Consider the following 21,748-nt stretch of genomic DNA (forward strand, 5'->3'; position numbering starts at 1 on the left):
ACTGCGAAGCAGAAGTAAAAATATATGTAATTCAAAGACTGGTGCATAGCTCAGACCAATATTATGTCAGCATTTTCCCTTCCACATCAAAATCTAAGTTTCATTTGGCGCCATATGCAACAATCTAGCGGCAACTTTTTTTGTTTGTTTTGTTTTTTTGCCTGACAGCAAGTGATGCCCGTTGAGAGCTTGTTGTATGAATCAGATAGGGACTGCTCTGAATTTCCACTAAAGTCTACAGTTCTTTTGTCTGGGTTTGTAACTGGCTTTCCTCGCATTCAGAGGGAAGATGGAGTGGAGGTGGGGACGGGCAAGTGGAGGTAAAATTCGCTACGCTACTGTAGCGACCTCGATGGCAGCTCTCGTACTGAGATCTGCTTCTCTGGTTCTCGGGGTGACTTAGGCTTGCCCCTTCCCTTTTCTGCGGGTCCTCAGTTTACCCTTGCATAAAACGGGTGGAAGTCCAAGCTCCTAAAATTACTCAAGTTGGAGGCCCCTGGTGCCGGGGCGGGGGTGGGGTGGGGAGGGGAGGGGAGGGGCTCAAGTCTTCAGCCTTAAAGGTCACCTTTCAGCCCTCATCCGGAACACAGCAAAGCCACACGAGTCCTAGGCTCGAGTCCTACGAAGGTCTCCGCACACCTCGGCAGCCGGGGCCACGCCACCGACCCACCCCCGCCTTCGGCGCAACAATACGGGAGACGTCACCCCGCGGAGCGCCGCCCAGCTCCGCGCCCGCGAGCGGGCGCCTGCGCAGACGGGCGAGGGCCGGCCCCTGTCCGAGGACCCCAGCTGTCCGCCCCGCGGGCACAGGCCACAGTCTCGGAAAGGCCTGGCTCCCGCGCCCGGTCAGGAGATCCCTGGCAGCCGCTCTCTAGGATTACCCTGCCGGAGACGGACGCGGGCAGCCGCCGCGCAGTCTCCAGCGCGTTTCCGTTTCAAACCTGAACTTCCGGTTCGTTAGCCGGTTCCGGTCCCCGTTCCTCACTTCCGGCCGCCGTCGGTTCCGCTGTGGCCGGTTCCTGCGTCCACTGCTGCGGGCCCCGCGGCTCTCCAGGTGAGGGGACGCGAGGGGACGCGGGGCGCCCCGGGGCGCTGCCCCCGGGGAGGCGGTCGGGGCCGGGGGGTCGCCGCGCGGCGCTGCAGTTCGCGCGGCGCGGCCTCCACGGCGGCCCGCGGGCCGGGCCGGGCCGGGCCGGACGCTGCCTGCGGGCGCCCCGGGCCGCGTCTGCCCCGGTGTGCGGCCCAGGCCGTGGCCCCCGGCAGCTCCTCGCCGGGCCTCCGCCCTCCCGTCTGGCCTCCGCGCTAGTGCCGGGGGCTCCCCAAGCCCCGGTGGGTTTTGCGTCCCCAAACTCCATTCCTCCGCCCTTTGGGGTTTGTCCACCGCTCCGCCTCACCGTCCCTGGTGAAGGCCTGGGCCTCGGGTTCTTGGGGTGCCTGCGCCGCCTGCTTGCCGCCCTGGGCGTTCGCTCCCCGGAGCTGCCGCCTCTGCGCCGCCTTGCGCCGGTGCCGCCGTGCCGGAGGCTGGTTGAGGCCTTCAGCTCCCCTCAGCGCCCCAGGCGTTCGCTTTTGCTGTTAGTTTCAGGTTTCCGCCACTCGCGGCCTTGGACAGAATTGTTTTCTTTTTCAGTTTTCTAACGTGGATACAATGAAGACAATAGTCGTCAGTTCAGGGATGCAAAGATCAAGTGAGGTGACTTAAGTTGTTTCAGCAGGTGGTCGCTGTGGCCGTCGCCACCATCCGTCTCGCGCTTTACAGTTCACCAGGTGCTGTCACAGGTGGTGTTTGTTTCATCCGTTAACACTGTTCCTGTTAACTCAGTATCGCCTCATTTTGAGGGAGGAGTTTTGGAGTTGACTGACTCTGCGTTCGCCGTAGAGGTGGCGGTCCTTACTTGGGTTGGTAGTTTCAATTGCCGTCAACCCTGCCCCGAATCATTTTTCGGTGTATTAATCTGATAGGACCTAGAATGGTACAAAGTATTAGAATTGTGTGAGAGAGGAGGTTAAATGGGAAAACGTAAAATGACTCCTGCATTTGCACTTGTGTGTTCCCTTGGGAGTGATCCGAATATTGGAGAAATGAGGTTCAAAAGCAGTTTTAAGGACTCTGCATTTAAGACTTCGAGGGTGTTTGTTTTGTTAGGCTTGGTCGTTCAGAGCAATTGCCAACTTGGAATTCCCGCCAGGGTGTAGGTGTACAGTGTATAACATTTGTATACTACTCTACTAAGCGTGCAGAGCCCATTGCCATCTGGTATGTTTTCTTTTTTAGCTGAGAAAATTGAAGAGTTTAGAGCACTGGCTCTCAGACTTTTCGTATGCCTCAGAGACGGGGTGAGGGGGAGGCTGGGACAGGGATTTTTAAATTTTTTTTTATTTTTATTTTTTTATTTTTTATGATAGTCACAGAGAGAGAGAGAGAGAGAGGCAGAGACACGGGCAGAGGGAGAAGCAGGCTCCATGCACCGGGAGCCCGACGTGGGATTCGATCCCAAAGGCAGGCGCCAAACCGCTGCGCCACCCAGGGATCCTGGACAGGGATTTTTAAAACACAAGTTGCTGGGTTCTCTTCTCTCCAACCCCCGTTATGTTTATAGCAAGTTACCAAGTACAGTCATGCTGTTGCTTGGTCTTAGACGACGCTTGGAAAATACTGGTCTAGAGGTGAAGTGACTTGCCCAGGCTCATCTGGAGCTCAGAGGACGTTACTCCAAACTCTCTGCTCTCGCCCCACCCCCAGCACAATGTAAACTCTGTTAGTGGTGGTTGCATTCTTAGCTCTTGTAAATTTTCATTTTTATTGCCACCTTCACAGAGGAATAATGTTTAAGTCATATTTTAGTTTGGCTCGAAAGGTCTTTTTGGCACTTAATATTGAGAATCATAACATTTCCTAGAGCAAGTTATCTCAACAGAATGCATTGCCCTAAATTACTACTTTAAATTTCAGTAGAGCAGGTACAAACATAAGAGCGTAAGTATAATTGATTTTTTAGTGCTTCCTCTAGTGGACATGTTGAAGACATCTTAAGTTCCTACGTTATTTTTGTATGTAATGATTCACAGTTTGTCTTCTTGCATTGGTTATTATCCAGGGAGAATGCAATCAAATGTTTCCTTAAACAAGTGATAGCATCTGGAAATGGAGATTAGGAAATTCAATTCTCTGACCTGGGGGGAAATGGACTTAGGAAAATTGATAAAAAGTATTAAGAGAGAAAAGACCTACATGCCATTGTTGATGAGAATAACAACCACTATTTAATCTTGTGTACTTTTATCTGTGCCTGTGGGTTTTTATTTACTGATCTTTGATGCTTTGCCTCCTGTAGGTCCCAATTCAAGAGAGGCAGTTGTGATGTAGAGGAAGAAACATGAGATTTAGTCAGAAGACCTGTTCAGTTACCGCCTGTGTGCCCATTAGCAGATTACTTAGCCTCTCTGAAGTCCCATTTTTTTTTAATTGCAAAAGAGGGATGATTCTTATCAACCCTGTTAAATGACATTGCATAAAAACTTCCCAATTTATTAAATACTAAACAAATAATGGCGATGCTTTTTATTTAGCACAGTGCCTGGAACACATCAGCTCAGATTTTTTTTTTTTTTAAGATTTTATTTATTTATTAATGAGAGACACACACAGAGAGAGAGAGAGGCAGAGACACAGGCAGAGGGAAAAGCAGGCTCTGTGCAGGAAGCCCAATGTGGGACTCAAACCCGGGACTCCAGGATCACACACTGAAGGTGGCGCCAAACTGCTGAGCCATCCGGGCTGACCATCAGCTCAGATTTTTAAGAAAATTTATTTAGATAATGCTTATTTTTGTAGTGCTTACTATGTGTCAGGTCTATATGACTTACAAATATTAGCTAATTTAAGCCTCATAAGAACCCCAAAGTAGAAATATTCTCATCCTTAGTTTACAGAGAAGGAAATGTAGGCACTAGGAGTCTGGTAACTTCCCAAAGTAAAATAGCCAATAAGTGAGAGAGCTGGGATCTAAACCCAGGTACTATGGCTCTAGGGTTTGCACTTTTAACAACTCACTGTGCCACTTCTCAAGTGTTAACTATGAATGGTCCATGATGGAGGAACTTACCTGTAACATAAACCTGGTCAAACAGGGAGGGAGGGATAGGTAGCTGATCATTGCAGAGTATTAGGAAGTAGTAACTTTAAGCCAAAAATTGGGAGGGTAGGGGAATTTTAACTTTGAGGCCTAATAACTTTTGGTGTTCTGGTAACATTTCTGTAAGGAGAAAATCTTGTTTCTCCACCATCCAGTTGTAAAGTAGGACTCAAACTGCATTGCATCTAAAACTTAGTTACAAATTTAGCTGCGTCTTTGATGTATCTGTTTTAACTTATTTACTTGTATATCCCTTTCTTTTTAGGTATCTTTTTCTGAGTGAAAGCTGCTTGATCATATGTTTCAAGGATGGCTCTTCCTATCATTGTAAAATGGGGTGGACAGGAATATTCAGTGACCACACTTTCAGAAGATGATACCGTGCTAGATCTCAAACAGTTTCTTAAGACTCTTACAGGAGTGCTACCAGAACGCCAAAAGTTACTTGGACTCAAAGTTAAAGGTAATTCTCTCCTCACTTTAAACTTTTTGCATCGATACACTTATGAATTTTCATATGTTATTTTTTTTCTCTTTAATAAGTCTTTCTCCTTTAGATTTCTTTGTTAGGGATATCCCTAAAATTGCCGTATGATAAAAATAATATTAAAAATTACTTGAAAATACCACCGCTATTAAGATTACTTTTGATTCCTCTGACAGTTGGTGTTTGCTTGTTAAACCTGTGGTGCAGAAGTCTCAGGTAAAGCAGTGTAGTTTCTGACATCTGTGTTCTAGCACAGCTTTTTCATTACAGCTGGGTTGTTATACTCTCCCTAAGTTATCTTTTCTGCTTCAAAAGTAATGTTTTAAAATGATGATTTAAAAATTATAAGCAGTGTTTATATCCAGTTCGAAAGGGACTTTCATGGTGTTTGTGTTTGGCATATCATTGAAGAGTGAATTTTGGGTAGCAAAAAAATCTCGAGTTTTGTCTTAGGTGCTCAGTGTTCAAGACTTTCTGGAAAACATCTTCATCTTGAACGACAAACTAAAATAATTTATTTTGTATAGCTAGTTGAATAAAGATGTTCCTCTGAGATGGAGTTGGGGAAAAAACAAATTTCTTATTAGTTGCTACTTGTTAGTGTGTTAGACATTGCTAATTCAGCAGTGAAAGTTTGTTAATTTAAGAAAAAAACTGCTGTGGAATCTGTACCAAACCTTTTAATATTAGGGTTTTTTATAATGGGATAGTGAAATCAGCACCTGAACTTTAGTGAGAAAACAGTCATTTGCTTGTATTGTAGGCAAACCTGCAGAAAATGATGTTAAGCTTGGAGCTCTCAAACTGAAACCAAATACTAAAATCATGATGATGGGAACTCGTGAGGAGAGCTTGGTAAATGTTTACTTTTGTTACCATTTGTCCCTTTGAAGGTATTATGATTTATATTACACTGTTGTATCATGGTTTTAATTGTGGTAAAATTGTCAGTTTTGCAGTCCGTGAAAAATAAAAGCTTCACAGTATATGTGGTATTAACTCAGCAGAAAACAAATACTAGGGAACTTTTAGTATATAGTTAGCATAAGCATAGTAGTTGTGCAAATGGTCAAACTTAACACGGTAAATCTACTCAGTGAATGTATATTATGAATTATAAAATGTGGAAATTTCCTCACAGTGTGTGCTTGAAAGATTCTTGATCTTGGATTGTATCTTTTATTTGCTTTTTATGTTATGCATGTATTTGTTATGTTAAAGATACTCTGGTAAAACAAAACTCTTTTTCATCTTAATAGGAAGATGTCTTAGGTCCACCTCCTGACAATGATGATGTTGTCAACGACTTTGATATTGAAGATGAAGTAGTTGAAGTAGAAAATAGGTAAGTACTTTATACTATCGAAGGAAGTGGGTTGTGATGTGTGAAAAAAGTGAATGTTTCACCTTATTTTATTTTTCCATTAGGGAAGAAAACCTACTGAAAATTTCTCGTAGAGTGAAAGAGTATAAAGTGGAAATTTTGAATCCTCCCAGGGAAGGGAAAAAGCTTTTGGTACTAGATGTTGATTATACATTATTTGGTAAGTCAGCTAAAATTGCGCTTTACCTTCTGTTACCCATAACAACTCTTTTTTTTTCCTTTTATTTTTTTCTTCCAATATGAAATATTTAAAAGTTTTTCTTCTTACTATAAAAAGTATATCATTTATTGAAGAAAATACTAAAATTATCTGTAATTCCAAACCCCCAAAATAACTATTCTTATATTTTGATGTGTATCTTCCAGAGTGTGTTTGTATATATATCCTTTCTACTTTTGCTTAATGATGTTTTGAATATTTCAGTCACAGTTTTTGGTTACCGCTACTCTAGTTTGTGGATGTATCTTAATTTAAGTCATTCTCTATTGATTAACATTTAAATTTTTTGAGGATTATTTAAAAATCATTTTTGATACTTTATTCCTGGTTTTCCATTTAATTGTATTCAGGGCAGATTTTTAAATTTAAAGTTTCTCATAATAGCAAAAAGGAAAGATGTTAATCTCATACTGTAATATTGCTAAGAAGTGATTAGTTAAGTCTTGATATTAGCATGAATTTATTTACTTCTAACCCTAAACTTTAAGTATAGATCATAAATTAATGTATACTTATTTAAAAATTTGATTATTAAGTTAGTTGGGCCTGTCATTTTAGTAAAATGTGATTATGTCTGGAAGGTGAATGGCTAAAAGTGAGTATAGGTGCCTATAGTTTGTTTTTCATGTCACAAAATAACGTCTGTATTTTAAAGACTACTTGAAAACTAAATTTACAGTTACTATATGAGCCTGAATTCTGGACATTGCTCCTCACAGATTAACCAAAATACATTCATTAAAACTGGATCACAAAGATATTAAATTGTGTGCTTTGAAAGACACTTGTTTGTCAGCCAGTATAATTCAGTCTCAAGTAGTTTACATTTGAATGTTTGTATTACATTTCATAATTTTCACTGATGTCAGGTACTTGTCCATGGTAAGAAACTAGTAAACATCTATAACTGATTTTCTTTTAGACCATAGGTCTTGTGCAGAGACTGGAGTAGAATTAATGCGGCCATATCTTCACGAATTCCTAACATCTGCATATGAGGATTATGACATTGTTATTTGGTGTAAGCTATATTTTTTGTTTAGATTTCCATGGGAATAATGTTGCTATTTTATAAAATATGACATAAAATGGCCTGTAGTTAAAATATGATACATTTTTCATTTTTTTAAGCAAATTTCTGATGAAACATGTTTGACATTCTTGCATTACAGTATAAACTTATATGTATATTTAGCAATACCACTGAAGTAGTCAAATACAGAAAGAATGTAGATTATGGTGTCAGAATAAAAATGATCTTATTTTTCATAAGACCCTACCATGATTAGGAAATTTTCTTTCTGATCTTTACTATAGAATCTTTGATGCTTCAGGATATTGTTGCTTTCTCCTTTCTTTATCACTCTAGTTTCAAAACACTTGGAGAAAGACGTATAAAAAAAATCACAGTGATGTTGTTCTTCAGAAATAAAGGAATATGAATTTACTTAAGGAAAATTAAATGGACTAAAGCAGTATTACTCAAATTGTGGTCTGTGGACCATTCCAGGAACTTACAGGTCTGTGATAAGATCATGAGTTTGCTCCACAAAGTAAATTTACTACATTACTGAGCACACTTTTTAGTTCGATAGACATTTTTTTGTGGCAAGACTTTATTGAGAAGGGAAACAGTGTATTAATTTATATTTATATCTTACCTCCCTACAAACATTTAAAGTGGCTTCTTGGCAAGCCATCGGCAGAAAAGAGCTGATTGTGAATTAAATGAAATCTGATCAGTTAAAAATGCTGCATTTTTGATGAGTGACTACATAGTTGGTACTTCAGTCTTTAAATTTCCTTTGTACTTTTCCTTTTAGTTAGAGTATCTCCATTGTTCAGTATTAATATGAGTTTACAGCCATTAAGATTAAATATAGAGTTAAATACATTGTTTTCTGGTTTATGAGATACAAGGAGGAAAGCTTCCTGGGAACAAATTTTTGTTTAGCAACTGACACCTGAGATGACATTTGAGAAAAAAGTTTTTCCTCTAAATGTTATTAACGTAGCTTTAGAAATTCAGAGATTTTTTTTTTTTTACAGTCCTATGTTTAAAATAAGTTATTTTTGTAAAGTATGATATTTTATGGTAGTATGTTGAAAGGGGCCCTTTACTTTGTTCTAAATAAATGAAATTTTTAAAATTCCAACTTTGTCCTTACTTTGTGACACTGGGCAGGTCAGTTAATCTTTCTGAGCCTTAAGTTCCTCATCTGAGAAATGAAGATAAATAAACCTACTTTATAGAGTAGCTATAAGAATAAAAATATTTGTATAGCAACTAGTACCATGTCTGACATAATTACTTAATTGGAAACCCTTTTATTAGCTATGAATATTTTTTTGTTTTTCATCTGGGTATTGTAGACCCAAAATAGATACTGAATTTAAGAAATTTTTCCCTTTTTCATGATTGTTGTCATTATAGATATGTCAGACTCTAAAATTTTATTAACTGATCAGTTTTGTGCATTAGGTGATTCAGTTTTTGTGTATGTGTGCTAAAGATTTTTATTTTGAGAACTCAGGTACCTCTTTTGCCTTTAAAAAATACATAAACACGCATATACATGCTTTAACATGCTTTAACAATTAAACTCCTTTTCCCTTTTTAAACATTTTACTTGGTAATAGCAATGTAGTTTTAGTCCAATAACTTGGGACCAGAAGGGCATATAAAATTCAGGACTGACTTTTATTTTATTTTATTATTATTTTTTAAAATTTATTTATTTATTTATGATAGTCACACAGAGAAAGAGAGAGAGGCAGAGACACAGGCAGAGGGAGAAGCAGGCTCCATGCACCGGAGCCCGACGTAGGATTCGATCCCGGGTCTCCAGGATCACGCCCTGGGCCAAAGGCAGGCGCTAAACTGCTGCGCCACCCAGGGATCCCGAGGACTGAATTTTAATATCAGTGATTTCAAAACTGGTTGATGTCTGACAATGAGCAAATACATGACAGAATTTATGAATTCAGTTGTCTCAGACTCATTGTTAAAAGCTCCTAGGCTCAATGAGCGCTAAATTTCCTGAGCCTGGCAAAATGCTGATTTTCATTGGCCCTAGTGATCTCTAACATCAACTTTTGGCATGTAACATGAATCTACTTATATTGACATATATGCCAGTGCATTTTATGGCAGTGGGAACATGGAGATAAATTGGAGATCCAGGCGCCCTATATTTAAGTTTGGATTGATAGAGAATAGTGTCAGGGCTGTTTTTAAACAGGAGTTTTGGTCTTGATTTATAAATTTCCTAGATTCAAAATTCTTTTGAACATTGGTTACCTGTATCTTTTAGATAAAAGTTGTTAGGGGATCCCTGGGTGGCGCAGCGGTTTGGCGCCTGCCTTTGGCCCAGGGCGTGATCCTGGAGACCCGGGATCGAATCCTGCGTCGGGCTCCCGGTGCATGGAGCCTGCTTCTCCCTCTGCCTGTGTCTCTGCCTCTCTTTCTCTCTCTCTCTCTCTCTCTCTCTCTCTCTCTCTCTCTCTGACTATCATAAATAAATAAAAATTAAAAAAATCTTAAAAAAAAAGATAAAAGTTGTTAAATTTCTATTCTATATTGATAATTAATTTTTAAATTAAATTTAGTTTATCTTTAGATAAACTAAAGATAAGTTTATCGGGCAGCCGGGGTGGCTCAGCGGTTTAGCACCGCCTTCAGCCCAGGGGGTGATCCTGGAGTCCCTGCGTGGAGCCTGCTTCTCCCTCTGCCTGTGTCTCTGCCTCTCTCTCTCTGTCTCTCGTGAATAAATAAATCTTAAAAAAAATTTTTTTAAGTTTATTTTTATAAATATTTAAAATTATCATAAATATGTTAGGAATTATTATTTGTGATTAATTCGAACTTTTAATCTTAGAAAACTTATTTATACAGAAGAAAAATTTTGTAAATGAAGTTGAAGCTTTTCATTTGTATCATAATATCATTCTTCATATTTTAGCTGCAACAAATATGAAGTGGATTGAAGCTAAAATGAAAGTAAGTGTTAGTAAATCCATTTAAGAATGTTTTGAAATTGCCATTTGTCTTTATGGAAGTTCCAAGTTGAATTAATTTCATTCTCAATGGAGGGCATTTAGTAGGTAAACAAATGTCTTTATCAGGAGTAGAGATGTGTTTAAAGTTTGTTTAGTGGTGGATTGTATTGAGTAATTAAGTCTTTTTCAAGAAAAAGTGCAGTAGAGCTCCCCCTCCTTTTTCCCTCATTTTACAATAATGCTTTCTTCCCCCGTCTTTTGCTTTGGTGTGTAATACCTGTATTGAAGAAGGGATATAATCTGTTTCTAGTTTATTTTCTTTGGACTACCATTTGTTGGCTTAGCAAAAGGAGACTAAAAAACTTGGTAGTTGTTGAGCAAGGTGTGGTAGCCACTAGAGTAGGAAGTTGGGAAATTGTGGAAAATTGTAGCTGGAATATTCAGAAAGCCTGGAATTTTTCATATTATTGTATTTTAACCACATGAATATCTATTTATAGGAGCTAGGAGTGAGCACAAATGCAAATTATAAGATTACCTTCATGTTGGACAGTGCTGCTATGATAACAGTGCACACTCCAAGGAGAGGATTAATAGACGTAAGAAATCATTTCATTTCTGTTTGAAGACTTGTTTATTTTCTAATACTTTTTGTTTTTATGTTGATGGAATAAAGTACAGAAAGTTGAGAAGGACATTTGACTGGATAGTGAAGTATCAGTTGAGTTTGACATAGGAAGATGTATATAAGCTTAATAAATTGGAATTTTAATGATAGATCTTGAGCAAGACTGTCAAGAAAAGTCATGGATAATTGTCCCATGATGATGGGAGCACACTGTCGCTCAAAAAAGAGTAGGTGAGGAAAAATACTGAATATCAGCAGGGAAGAAATACTAGAAGCAAGCCAAAGCATATTCACCCTGCCTTATATAAAACTGATAAGTAAAAGTAGATACCATGATGCATGTACTTCAGTGTGATGTACGTGTAGCGCTGGAGAAGAGCAACAAGAATCATCAAAGAAAAGGGTTTAGCTAAAAAGATTAGGATTCTTTACTTTGTTTACTCATCAAGTAACCAGTCCTTTTATTGAACTCCTTCTAGAAAGTGTTGTGATAGTCACTGTTGGAGATGAGGAGACATGGTCTATACCTTTGGAAAGGACATGAACTAAGATTAATTGGGGAAAACTTAGCAAACTAGGAAAGCATAGGAGGGACTGTTGAAATCATCAAAATCAAAAACAGAATCCTTTAAGTGCATAGAGATGTATTCAATAAAGGTAATACTTCATACATCAAGGGAAAGACATTACCTACTAAAGTAGTACATTTATAAAATCTAAACAGTAAAAAAAGTTTGGGGAGTGTTAAACATAGTTGTGTTTATAATAATGAAAAATTGGAGAAATAAAAATCTGGTGGTTGCCAGAGAGGAGGTAAGTGAGAGGATGGATGAAATAAATAAAGGGGATTAAGAAAGACAAACTTCCAGTTATGAAATAAGTAATGGAAATAAAAATACAGTCTAAGGAATATATAGTCAGTAACATGATAACGTTGTATGGTGACCAATGGTGCCTGTACTTCATCGTGGTGAGCACTGAGTAGCATATAGAATTGTTGAATCACTGTGTTGTACACTTGAAAGTAATAAAACACTATATACTAATTATACTTCAAGAAAAAAATGAGTAAATATTCAATAGTAGGATATACAAACTTTTGTTCATCCAATCATTTGATGTAACAGAATATTAGTGATTTAAAAATTTTTCATGATACATCATTAAAGTTAAGGAAGTATTTAGCAGTATTTGTAGACCATTAGAAAGAAATTTTATCCCTTATTTGGTTCAGGTTTCCCCTTAACAAAGGATCTGTGAACTCTAAAGCTGTTGATGTTTACAAAAAAAGACTGGAGGTGGGGTGCCTGGATGGCTCAGTCGGTTAAGCATCTGACTTGGTTTTGGTTTAGGTCATAGTCTCAGGGTCCTGGGCTTGAGCCCTGCATAGGGGCGAGCTTGGTGCAGAGTTTACTTGGGATTGTCTCCTCCTCTCCCTACGTGTGCACTTTCTCTTTAAAATAAATAAAATCTTAAAAAAAAAAAAAAAAAGCTGAGGTAAATATATCCTTGGTAATGGCTGGATTATAGGTAATTTAAAATTTTCCTGTGTGTTCATTTTTTCCCCCCTATAGTCAGCAGTATTAATTCTTTAATTGAGAACAAAGTAGTCTGTTTTATGGAACAGATGGCACTTGAGATAATTAGAAAATGACAGCACTATTTAAGAGGATATAGGATTTCTAACCCTGGGTGTCATAAACTGAAGCTCTTGTCCTATTTCTTGAGGCTTTTGTTAGCTAAGAAAATTAAAAATCTGGCTTATTGTATCAGTTCTATACTTGTCTTGAAGTATTTGGGGAGTTTGTTTCAATAGTAAACAGTTAATAACTAAGGCAAATAAAATTAAAATATTTAAAATAATAAAATAATTTCAATACATTCTTTGTAGTAGCTAGGAGATTAAGTAAAAAAGGCTTTCTCTCTATTAAAATAAGTTCTAGAAAGAGAATAAAACATATTCAAATGACAACCTTTATTATCATTTACTACCATTTAATCTCCTGTAATTATTTTTATCGTGTAATCGCATATTACCATAAATGAGACTCCTGTCTTCAGCAAAAAGTACTTCTAAAAATTAATTTATCAAAAAATAAAAAATAAATAAAAAAAATAAAAATTAATTTATCTAAAAAATGTTTCTGAATTGTAAAATAAACACATGATTCAAAAATAAAAATAAGGTATGTAATGAAAAGTATTCCTCCTCCTGGCCCTTTAGGCACTTAGTCTTCTCTTCCTACTATTCTCATGTGGTCTTTTGGATACTTTATCCAAATACCAACAGATATGAATATGTAAAGAGTTATCTTTTTGAAGGCTCATTTTAACAACTCAGAAACAAAAGTTAAGAATTTACAAATTATAGTGCTTTTGAAGTTAACCAGTTGCCCTAGAAATTGTGCACCTGTGCCAATCAAGACAGAATCAGTTTTTCGTTTTTCTCTACAAAATACTTAAATTCTGTATTAATAGAACTGGGTACATTGTTTGTTATTATGGTTTTCTGGTTTTGAAAACAGACCCCATGTGACAGTTAACCTCTGAGGGTCATGTTTTAGCCCAGGAAGTCAGTGACTACTTAGCAAACAAATAATTATTGTAAATTCTTACATTTTAAGTAATTACTCCTCCTTTGACCCCAAATTTTCATTTTAAAATTATGGAAAGTCTTATAGTAGGTTTAGTTAGGTAGACATGAACAGACCTTTCAGAAGTTAATATTGTGAGATCCATTGTGCTTTAAAGTTTGTTGCATCTCAGCTCTGGTATGTTCACACAGCCAGCTGTCACTGTCCTGCAGCAGTGCTGTGATGTATTTTGGGCATTTTTGAGGTATCTCTGCTTTTAAGGAAGGATGAACAATTACTGATAAAATTTTAATTAAATCTAAATTTTTATTCTAAGGTAAAGCCTCTCGGTGTTATATGGGGAAAGTTTTCGGAGTTTTACAGCAAAAAAAACACTATAATGTTTGATGACATAGGAAGAAATTTTCTAATGAACCCACAGAATGGACTAAAGGTAAGATATAATTTTACTTGCTATGCTTATGTAATCTGTAATTTGTGGTAGAACCTTAGCACTGTTGAATTTCATAAATTTTCTGAAGTATTGTATTACTTACAGGCAAGTATTACTTACTTACAGGCAAGAAAGCTAACATATTTAGAAAAATTCATATACAGTTGAACATTCTCTCTCCCACATTGATATCTTCTTGGTTTGCCAACTCATAACTCATTCTTTTTAGTTAGCTCTGTGGAACAACATGGACTTCCTCAGTGAGTAAAAGCAACAGACATTTTATTAGAGATACAAATCTTGGGATTTCTGATGTTCTGGTTAGTTGGAAAGCTGGCAGTAAGGATTTGTTTTTTCCTTTTTAAACTGAAACTAAGGGTTTTGAAAATCCACACAGGGCAGTTAAAGATCTTAAAGCTATAAAATGCCAGAGCTAAGAATCTCAGTCATCTTGTCTGCCTTCTTCATATAAACAATCTGAGGATAAGAAAATTTGTAACTTGCCCAAAATCATGTATGCAGTGGATTAATGACAGAATTTGAGTTAAAATCTTGGCGGCTTGATTCCTAGGCCAGTGATGGATCTTATCATTGAGTCATATGCAATCTTGTGTAGGCATGATAGTAACATCTAATCCTGGTAGCTTTGGAAGAAGTGTTTTTCTTGTGTGTTTACCAGGTGCAAGGTACAGGAAAACTTTTGAGAAAAGATTCAGTTTCTCTACACTAAATTCTTTATGAAATTAGTGGTTAATACTTCTTCAGGAAAGGAGGTGAAATGGTAATATTCATGGAATGATTTTTGAAGAGAGCTTTAACTTTAAAAAAAAAATACAGGGATCCCTGGGTGGTGCAGCGGTTTAGCGCCTGCCTTTGGCCCAGGGCGCGATCCTGGAGACCCGGGATCGAATCCCATGTCGGGCTCCCGGTGCATGGAGCCTGCTTCTCCCTCTGCCTGTGTCTCTGCCTCTCTCTCTCTCACTGTGTGCCTATCATAAATAAATAAAATAAAATAAAATAAAAATTAAAAAAAAAAATACAATAACTGGTTTTGTGGGTGTTTAGAAGAAACTTTTATTTTCCCAGCCCATATTTGGGTCCTACTTATCTCTGGTGCAGAGATGGTATAAATTTCTAGTTCTTCATGTTACTTTAGAGCAGGATTTTTTTTTTTTAAACTAGTCATTCCGTAGAATCACTGAAGGAATTTCTAAAAATACATATCTACAATCCCCCCCCCCCAAGTTTTAATTCAAGAGAGGTATTTTTAAACATTCCACTAATCTCTCACATGTCTCCTTTGAAACCTCTTTCAAGAAGATAGTTATTAATGTTTTACCCATATTGACATACAAGCAGGTTTGAAATTGAGAGATATTCCTAGTGTGTTTTGTTGTCATAGTTTCATAATGTTCTTGATGGAAGTCTCAAAAAAGATTTCACAGAGATCTTAAAGATGACTGCTTATTTTTAAAACAGTAAACCTATAATGATATAAGCTTGCCGATCTTAAGCTTTGACATAGAATATAGAAGGCTTTGTGAATTATGAATACACGACTGAATTTTGAGTTTTGGTCATGGGTAAATAGATACTCTGAAAACTTCCTTTTTATTTATACAAGGAAATGATATGAGAATGCAAGTAATTCAGACCATCTTAAGTTTCTTTTTTATTTATTTATTTATTTATTTATTTATTTATTTATTTATTTATTTATTTATTTATTTATTTATGATAGTCACAGAGAGAGAGAGGCAGAGACACAGGCAGAGGGAGAAGCAGGCTCCATGCACCGGGAGCCCGACGTGGGATTAGATCCCGGGTCTCCAGGATTGCGCCCTGGGCCAAAGGCAGGCGCTAAACCCAGGGATCCCCCATCTTAAGTTTCTAAAAATGTTTCTTTGGTATGAGACTATAGTGGTCATATATAGTTGTCTTCTCTGCTAGTGAGATCATTTTTGAAGAATGGTACAATAAGAAGTGATTATGCTAGAACAAGTGAAGTAAGATGAATAATAGACTTTTTTTCCCCCACTTAACTAGTTTAAGTTTTAAATCCAGAGTCATAGGAGTATTTTAGTTTTGCTGTTTAATAGTGCTTATGACCAAGGGCCTTGGGCAACTAGGAATCACATTGTACTTTATGTATATTAACAGTTTAAAACTTAACATGTTTTCTTTATAATTTTTATTTGATTTTGAAACATTACAGTATTGCCCAAGATTAGTCAGAAACTCATTTCACTACGGCACAATATCATGCCTCTTAACTTTTAGCCCCAGGGCTTATTAAGCAAGGTCTGATTCCTCAAGAGAATCTTGATCTCCCACATTCATTGCTGCTGCTGTGAAGCAGCACTGCCCACTCTACCTGTCTGGAAGCAGGAACTCCTGCAAGTACTTGCTTCTGCACAGACTCACTCTGGTGCCATGCAGGTTGTGGGAGCCCAGCTGACAAATAGCTGTGGAGATCCCTGGAACCTGTTCTGATGCAGGTAGAATACATGGAAAAGTTTTCTTCTATGCATTTCAGGCTTATGGTGTGTTTTTTCTGATAACAGAGAAGAAAGTATAAGACATATTTTAAATCTTTCCTGTTCTTGATAGATAGAATATGGACTTCTTTGTTCTCAACCAGTGACAGAATTTAATGTCATCTTTTTTTCAGTGTTGCTATGTAAAATTAATAACTAATAAGCAGTTTGCATTTTCTCTAAATCATAATAAGGATATATTAGTACTTTATTAAGTACAATTTAGTCCTTACATGTGTGTTTTAGAAGGATGATTTTTAAGAAACATTTTTTTATAAAATGAAAAAAGGCAAATATAAATAGAACTATAGAATTATGTAACAAACTCCTATGTATGCATTATTCAGTTTAAACAACTTATTAATTCAAGATGATTATGCTCGCTCTGTACCCTACCTACTTCCCTCTCTGTAATACTTTGAAGCAAATCCCAGACATACCATTTCATCTAAAATTAATGAAAAAATTTTGGAAGGTTGTCTTGAGTTTTAAAAAGATTTTTGAGCTGATATCTGAAAAAAGCAAAACTCTATTGGAACTGTGACATATAGAAAAGTACATAAAATTTATAATTTAACTTATAATTTAACGAATTGTTATAAAAATAGCACATGTAATTACCACCCAAGTCAAGATATTAATATCCCTTACTAATTACAGTTCTCTATCCTATCTACTATCCTGACTCTTATGCTTTTGAAATGAATGCTTTTTATCATAAAATATAACAACCTTAAAAATATGGGAAATATGACTTCTTTTTATGGAGAAACTTGTATAATTAAATATTTTTATGGAGACTTTAATGATAAAAATGCTTGTGATAAAATGAGGGTACATGTTATATAAATGTATAATATCTTAGGTATATAAAATTTTATATAAAAATACTGAAATGAAAATCATCATTGTTAAAATTTATCTCACTCTCCTGTTAGATCAAGCTTATATTTGGGTTAGCTTTTTACAAATTGAGTGACATGAATTAAGTTATTTAAGGATTGACCAAAGAGGAAAAAGTCTAGTAGTTTCTCTAGTAGAGAAGCCATGTAGGGCTCAAGTGCTGTAAGAAGGCTTGTGTTATTAGTTTGAGACTGAAAAGATAACGTAAGGTCGTAAGGTAAATGAGGTGGAAGAGCTCTTAACCTTACACTGTAAATGTTATATATTGACTGCCAGTTTATAACACTGAGATAGTGCAAGAGTCATTTTTAGTACTGACATCCCTAAGTGACATTTTAATCTCATTAACTGAATTTGATTGAGAGGACAGTATAGATTTGTGCTAGTTTCCTTATTGCAATGTGAAATGTTGAATGTTTATTTTCTAACAGATAAGGCCTTTTATGAAAGCTCACCTAAATCGAGATAAAGACAAAGAACTCTTAAAACTAACTCAGTACCTCAAGGAGATAGCAAAATTAGATGACTTTTTGGACCTAAATCACAAATATTGGGAAAGGTAAGTGCTAATTGCTTATTCATAATGAATGAAAACATTGGTGACCCTGGTATACACATAATTCTGAACTTTTATTTAAGATGGGTAAATTCTAAAACGATTTTCTAATGCAGTGACATCTCCCCCATAAGTATTTTTCCCTTTAATCTTAACCTCTACGTTGTTCATAAACCTGCATCTCTCGAGATCTTTAATACTTGTAGGAGAGAGGATTTGAGACTGGTACATATTTGTGATACCGCTTACAAATTATTTTGTGATACTGGGTAGGTCACTCTTTTATAAATCATATAGGAAGATAGTCCCTGTTTTTTCATACTATAAAATAAGGTCAGGATAAAGTAAAATACACTAAAAATTTCCTGTTAAAAATCGCTCTACAAGTAGCCCCTCTGTATAGCAGAAAAATTAGAAAACTGTAATCCAATAGAAAAACAATTACTTAATGATTTTCCTTTCCAAAGAGTACCACCATTACCATCTTGATGTATGTTTTTCTAGTCTTTATTCAAAGTGCAGACATATGCACACATCTACATACAGACTGCATATGAACATTAAGATTCTGAAGCAGGGAAAACCCCTGGGGAAGTGGATGGGATTATAGTGTACTGCAATTATTTTTTTGGAATTTGATCTTTAAAGATCTGCTTGCATTAATACAGCAACAAAAGAAACTATTGATGTAATAATGACAGTTTGGCTTTTTAGATCATTCTGACATATTGCTTCTTTTTAGATGATTCTCATAATCCTATTAGGAAGGAAAGGCAGGCATTTTTATCCTCATCTCCAAATTATAGATAATGTAACAAGGCATAGAGATAATAAATGCCACAAAGCAAGCAAGTTTTGCACCATTAAAATGTGTCCAGATCTTCTGATTTTAAGAGCTCTTTCCCCACCGCCATACTACTGAGTTTGGTAATTTGTAAATGTAAGAAATAGAAATGTAAAAATTTGAATTTAATGTTAGATTCCTATAAAATAACATGAAAGAAAAATTGTTTACTTAGTACATTAAAGTCTTTGTATCTTTACACTCTTGATCAGAGTCCTTTAGTTTGTTTCCACAGTCTTTACTCAAGAAAAATAGGAAAATTAGCCTCTTCATGCCTGTAAAATAAGTTCTAAAAGAAAGCTCTTCATAGAGCTGTTGTGAGGACTGAGTGAATTAATACCTATACTTAAAACAATGGTTGGTACATCAAACAATCAACAGGTATTCACAACTATTAAAATTATTACTCATCTGGAGAAGTTTTGAATGAACTGCTTCCTTTGGTAGGAGAATTAGATTGTTATTGTGAGTTTATCATGAAATAGCTTAGACATCTTTATTCTGTTTCTTTCAGGTATCTGTCAAAGAAGCAAGGACAGTAGTTACAAGTTATATTGGCAGTTACTGAGGATACTTGAGATCACGAACTTCTTGCTTTTATGCTAGACATCATTATGATAGTGCTGGACACTGCAGCGAATATCAGACTGCTTATACTTGGTCTTCCAGTTTTTTGTAAATTTAATTTTATATTTTTTGAAGATCATAGCAATATGCTAAAAAAAAAAATCCTTTTTCCCCCTATATGAATATACTGTTACTCTTGAAAAATATTTTCTCCAGCATTGAGTACTGAGTTTTTTTCCCCCTATATAACACACAAAAGTGGACAAAAATGTATACTCAGCAATGTCATTTTGTGGCTTTAGAAACAAGTTATGTCTTGTGTTTTTGTCTCATTCTGTTATTGTCTGACTAAATCTAAGACCAAACCCATCTTGAAACTACTGCTTTTTCCCATTTAAACCCCCCAAAAATAAGTTTTTGAATAAGGAACCTAGTTTGGTATGCTTAAAATCACCAAGATTTTTTTATTCCTTTGTCATAGACACAGTTTCTCTTCTTACTGTGCACTATTTACATCTCTAAATTTTTCTGCTGTCTCAGTTTGGTCTATATGTGGGTCCATGTTCTTTGAGTAAAACTGGAAAATGTCAGCTGTGATACAAGTGTGTCTCATAGTATGAGAAATAGAAAACATAAGACTGAATATGAACAATAAAAACTAAGGAACAAAAGTTATTTCTTTTTGGTGGCTAAGTAGAAGCACTTCTGCCTAAAACCATTGTCATAAAAGCAATTAAAGGCATTATATTTTTAAGTGGGACACATCACTGGTTCAGCCCTAAAAAGCATGAACAAAAAGTTTTTGTTCTGTTCCAGCTATCTCTTGTCTAAGTGCAAACACTGTGTTTCAGTGAAAATATTTAGCCATAAGAATAAAAAAAGTTTTGCAATGCTTACGCCTGCAGATATGTAATGTGACCACTGTTTTGTGTTGACAGTATTGCTTTATACAGTTATTGTATTTGAAAGGAATCAGATCCTTTCAAATAAACATGGTGTATATTGTTCTTACGGGACTATTTCAGTGGTGTAAATAATAAATACTTTTTCTTAAAACATTGGTTTGCTTTCTCCTGTCGCAAGTATTTTGCCTCTTTGTTGAATCATAAAGTAAAATAAACATTAGGCTGAGGCAAGGACTTCTTGAAAAAAACTAATGTACATGGTTTAAAAGTGTGTATATCACTATTCATTCAGGATTGTTTTTAGCAGCTACTCAGATATGTTAAATTACTTAGTTCTAATAAGTACCACATTTTCAGGAAGATAAGCCATTTTTCTTTGTGACAGGTTATTATAAAGTTATACAGTGCAGAAGAGTTTGAGAACCGTTAAGTAACTAAAATGATTCAATTAAAAACATGTTTCTAAATTAAGAGTCTAAATTTAAATATTTAAGGATGAAGTAGAATTTTTTGGAATATTCATTTCACTGGGGCATTTTCCCATTGTAAAAAGTAGTGTATAATTCCAAGATAGGCATGGAACCCTTAGAACTGTTCAGTAAGGAGCAGAACATTTTCTAAATCAATATAAAATATAAAAGTGAGCAAGCTTCAGAAAGCAAAGTAGGATTTTTTTTTTAAATTTCTGCCATTAGGTGGTGCCCAAACCAAAGTTTATTAGCTGGTATGCAAAATTTAGCAATTCTGGGAGAACACTGTCACTGGCAGCTTACTGAGATCACATGTGTCAGCTTGTAATAGCGTATTAGAGTTTCACTTTGTCTAATGCATTTGATGATTTAGATCACTCTTATATATCTCTATGTATATGGTTCACACAACAGAACCAGGAGATGACTTAATGGAGATACATATTCTTGCTGATGAAACAGCAAGTTAGTTCTGTGATATCTATGTTCCAAACTTTTAAGCAATTGGTTCTTAGTATATTTAATCTAAAAACTGCAGACCATCATTAAACCTTTGATTCAGAGGGCACCTTGAGATCTCTAGTCCCTTGGGTCCTTTATGAAAATCGGTTATTGGACGAATGATACCTGTAGAGGTTACTCAGTTTTAAAGGCAAAGAATAGATAAACGGATCATTAACGGTGAGCAACTGAAACATTCTTTATTCACAGAAAGTAAAGATTGTCAGTTTTGTGGAGTAGTTGGAGCTGTGCAGGGGGAGAGGGGCTGGGAAAGAAGGATACATACACACAAAAGGAAAACAAATTATTTTGGTTATTGCTTGGTTTTTAAATGACAGTTGGTTGTCAAGGATAGTAATAAAACGTGAATAGTGAATAAACTGGTTGAGGAAGAAATTGTTACACTTTCCCCTAAAGTATTTCTACATCAAAATTTATTCTTATTAACTGGAGTAGCAGCCCAAGAGGTGTCTCTAGAGATTAAACACTTAGATATTTATGTAAGGATATTCTAGTTTTTGGAATTGCTTTGGAGAAGCTCTGTCATTCTTGATGGGAATACTAAGTATTTAGAGCCTAAGGAGAAA

At 36.3% G+C, this 21,748-nt stretch overlaps 1 protein-coding gene across 2 annotated transcripts; it reads left to right on the forward strand.

The window, feature by feature from the left end:
* The first annotated feature begins 741 nt into the window (after positions 1-741).
* On the forward strand, positions 742-20,341 carry UBLCP1 (ubiquitin like domain containing CTD phosphatase 1). Of its 2 annotated transcripts, XM_055325757.1 has the most exons (11): positions 744-1,054; positions 4,399-4,596; positions 5,384-5,475; positions 5,880-5,965; positions 6,049-6,164; positions 7,147-7,245; positions 10,187-10,224; positions 10,724-10,822; positions 13,762-13,878; positions 17,750-17,877; positions 19,233-20,341. In XM_055325757.1, the coding sequence occupies exons 2-11, from the start codon at positions 4,443-4,445 to the stop codon at positions 19,258-19,260; spliced, it is 957 nt and encodes a 318-aa protein (XP_055181732.1). In that variant the 5' UTR covers positions 744-1,054; positions 4,399-4,442; the 3' UTR covers positions 19,261-20,341. The 2 variants fall into 2 exon arrangements, with proteins under 2 accessions (XP_055181733.1, XP_055181732.1); XM_055325758.1 differs by lacking the exon at positions 10,724-10,822 and having other exon boundaries at positions 742-1,054.
* Positions 20,342-21,748: the final 1,407 nt, after the last annotated feature.

Source organism: Nyctereutes procyonoides, unplaced genomic scaffold, assembly GCF_905146905.1.
Source record: "Nyctereutes procyonoides isolate TBG_1078 unplaced genomic scaffold, NYPRO_anot_genome, whole genome shotgun sequence".
Classification (NCBI taxonomy): domain Eukaryota; kingdom Metazoa; phylum Chordata; class Mammalia; order Carnivora; family Canidae; genus Nyctereutes; species Nyctereutes procyonoides.

What these genes read in the sequence shown, in the direction of transcription:
- UBLCP1 (XM_055325757.1), top strand. Translation starts at nt 4,443, where the DNA reads ATGGCTCTTCCTATCATTGTAAAATGGGGTGGACAGGAATATTCAGTG. An exon ending in ACTTGGACTCAAAGTTAAAG is followed by an intron (nt 4,597 to 5,383) that starts GTAATTCTCTCC and finishes CTTGTATTGTAG; the next exon opens with GCAAACCTGCAGAAAATGAT. An exon ending in CAAGGAGAGGATTAATAGAC is followed by an intron (nt 10,823 to 13,761) that starts GTAAGAAATCAT and finishes TTTTATTCTAAG; the next exon opens with GTAAAGCCTCTCGGTGTTAT.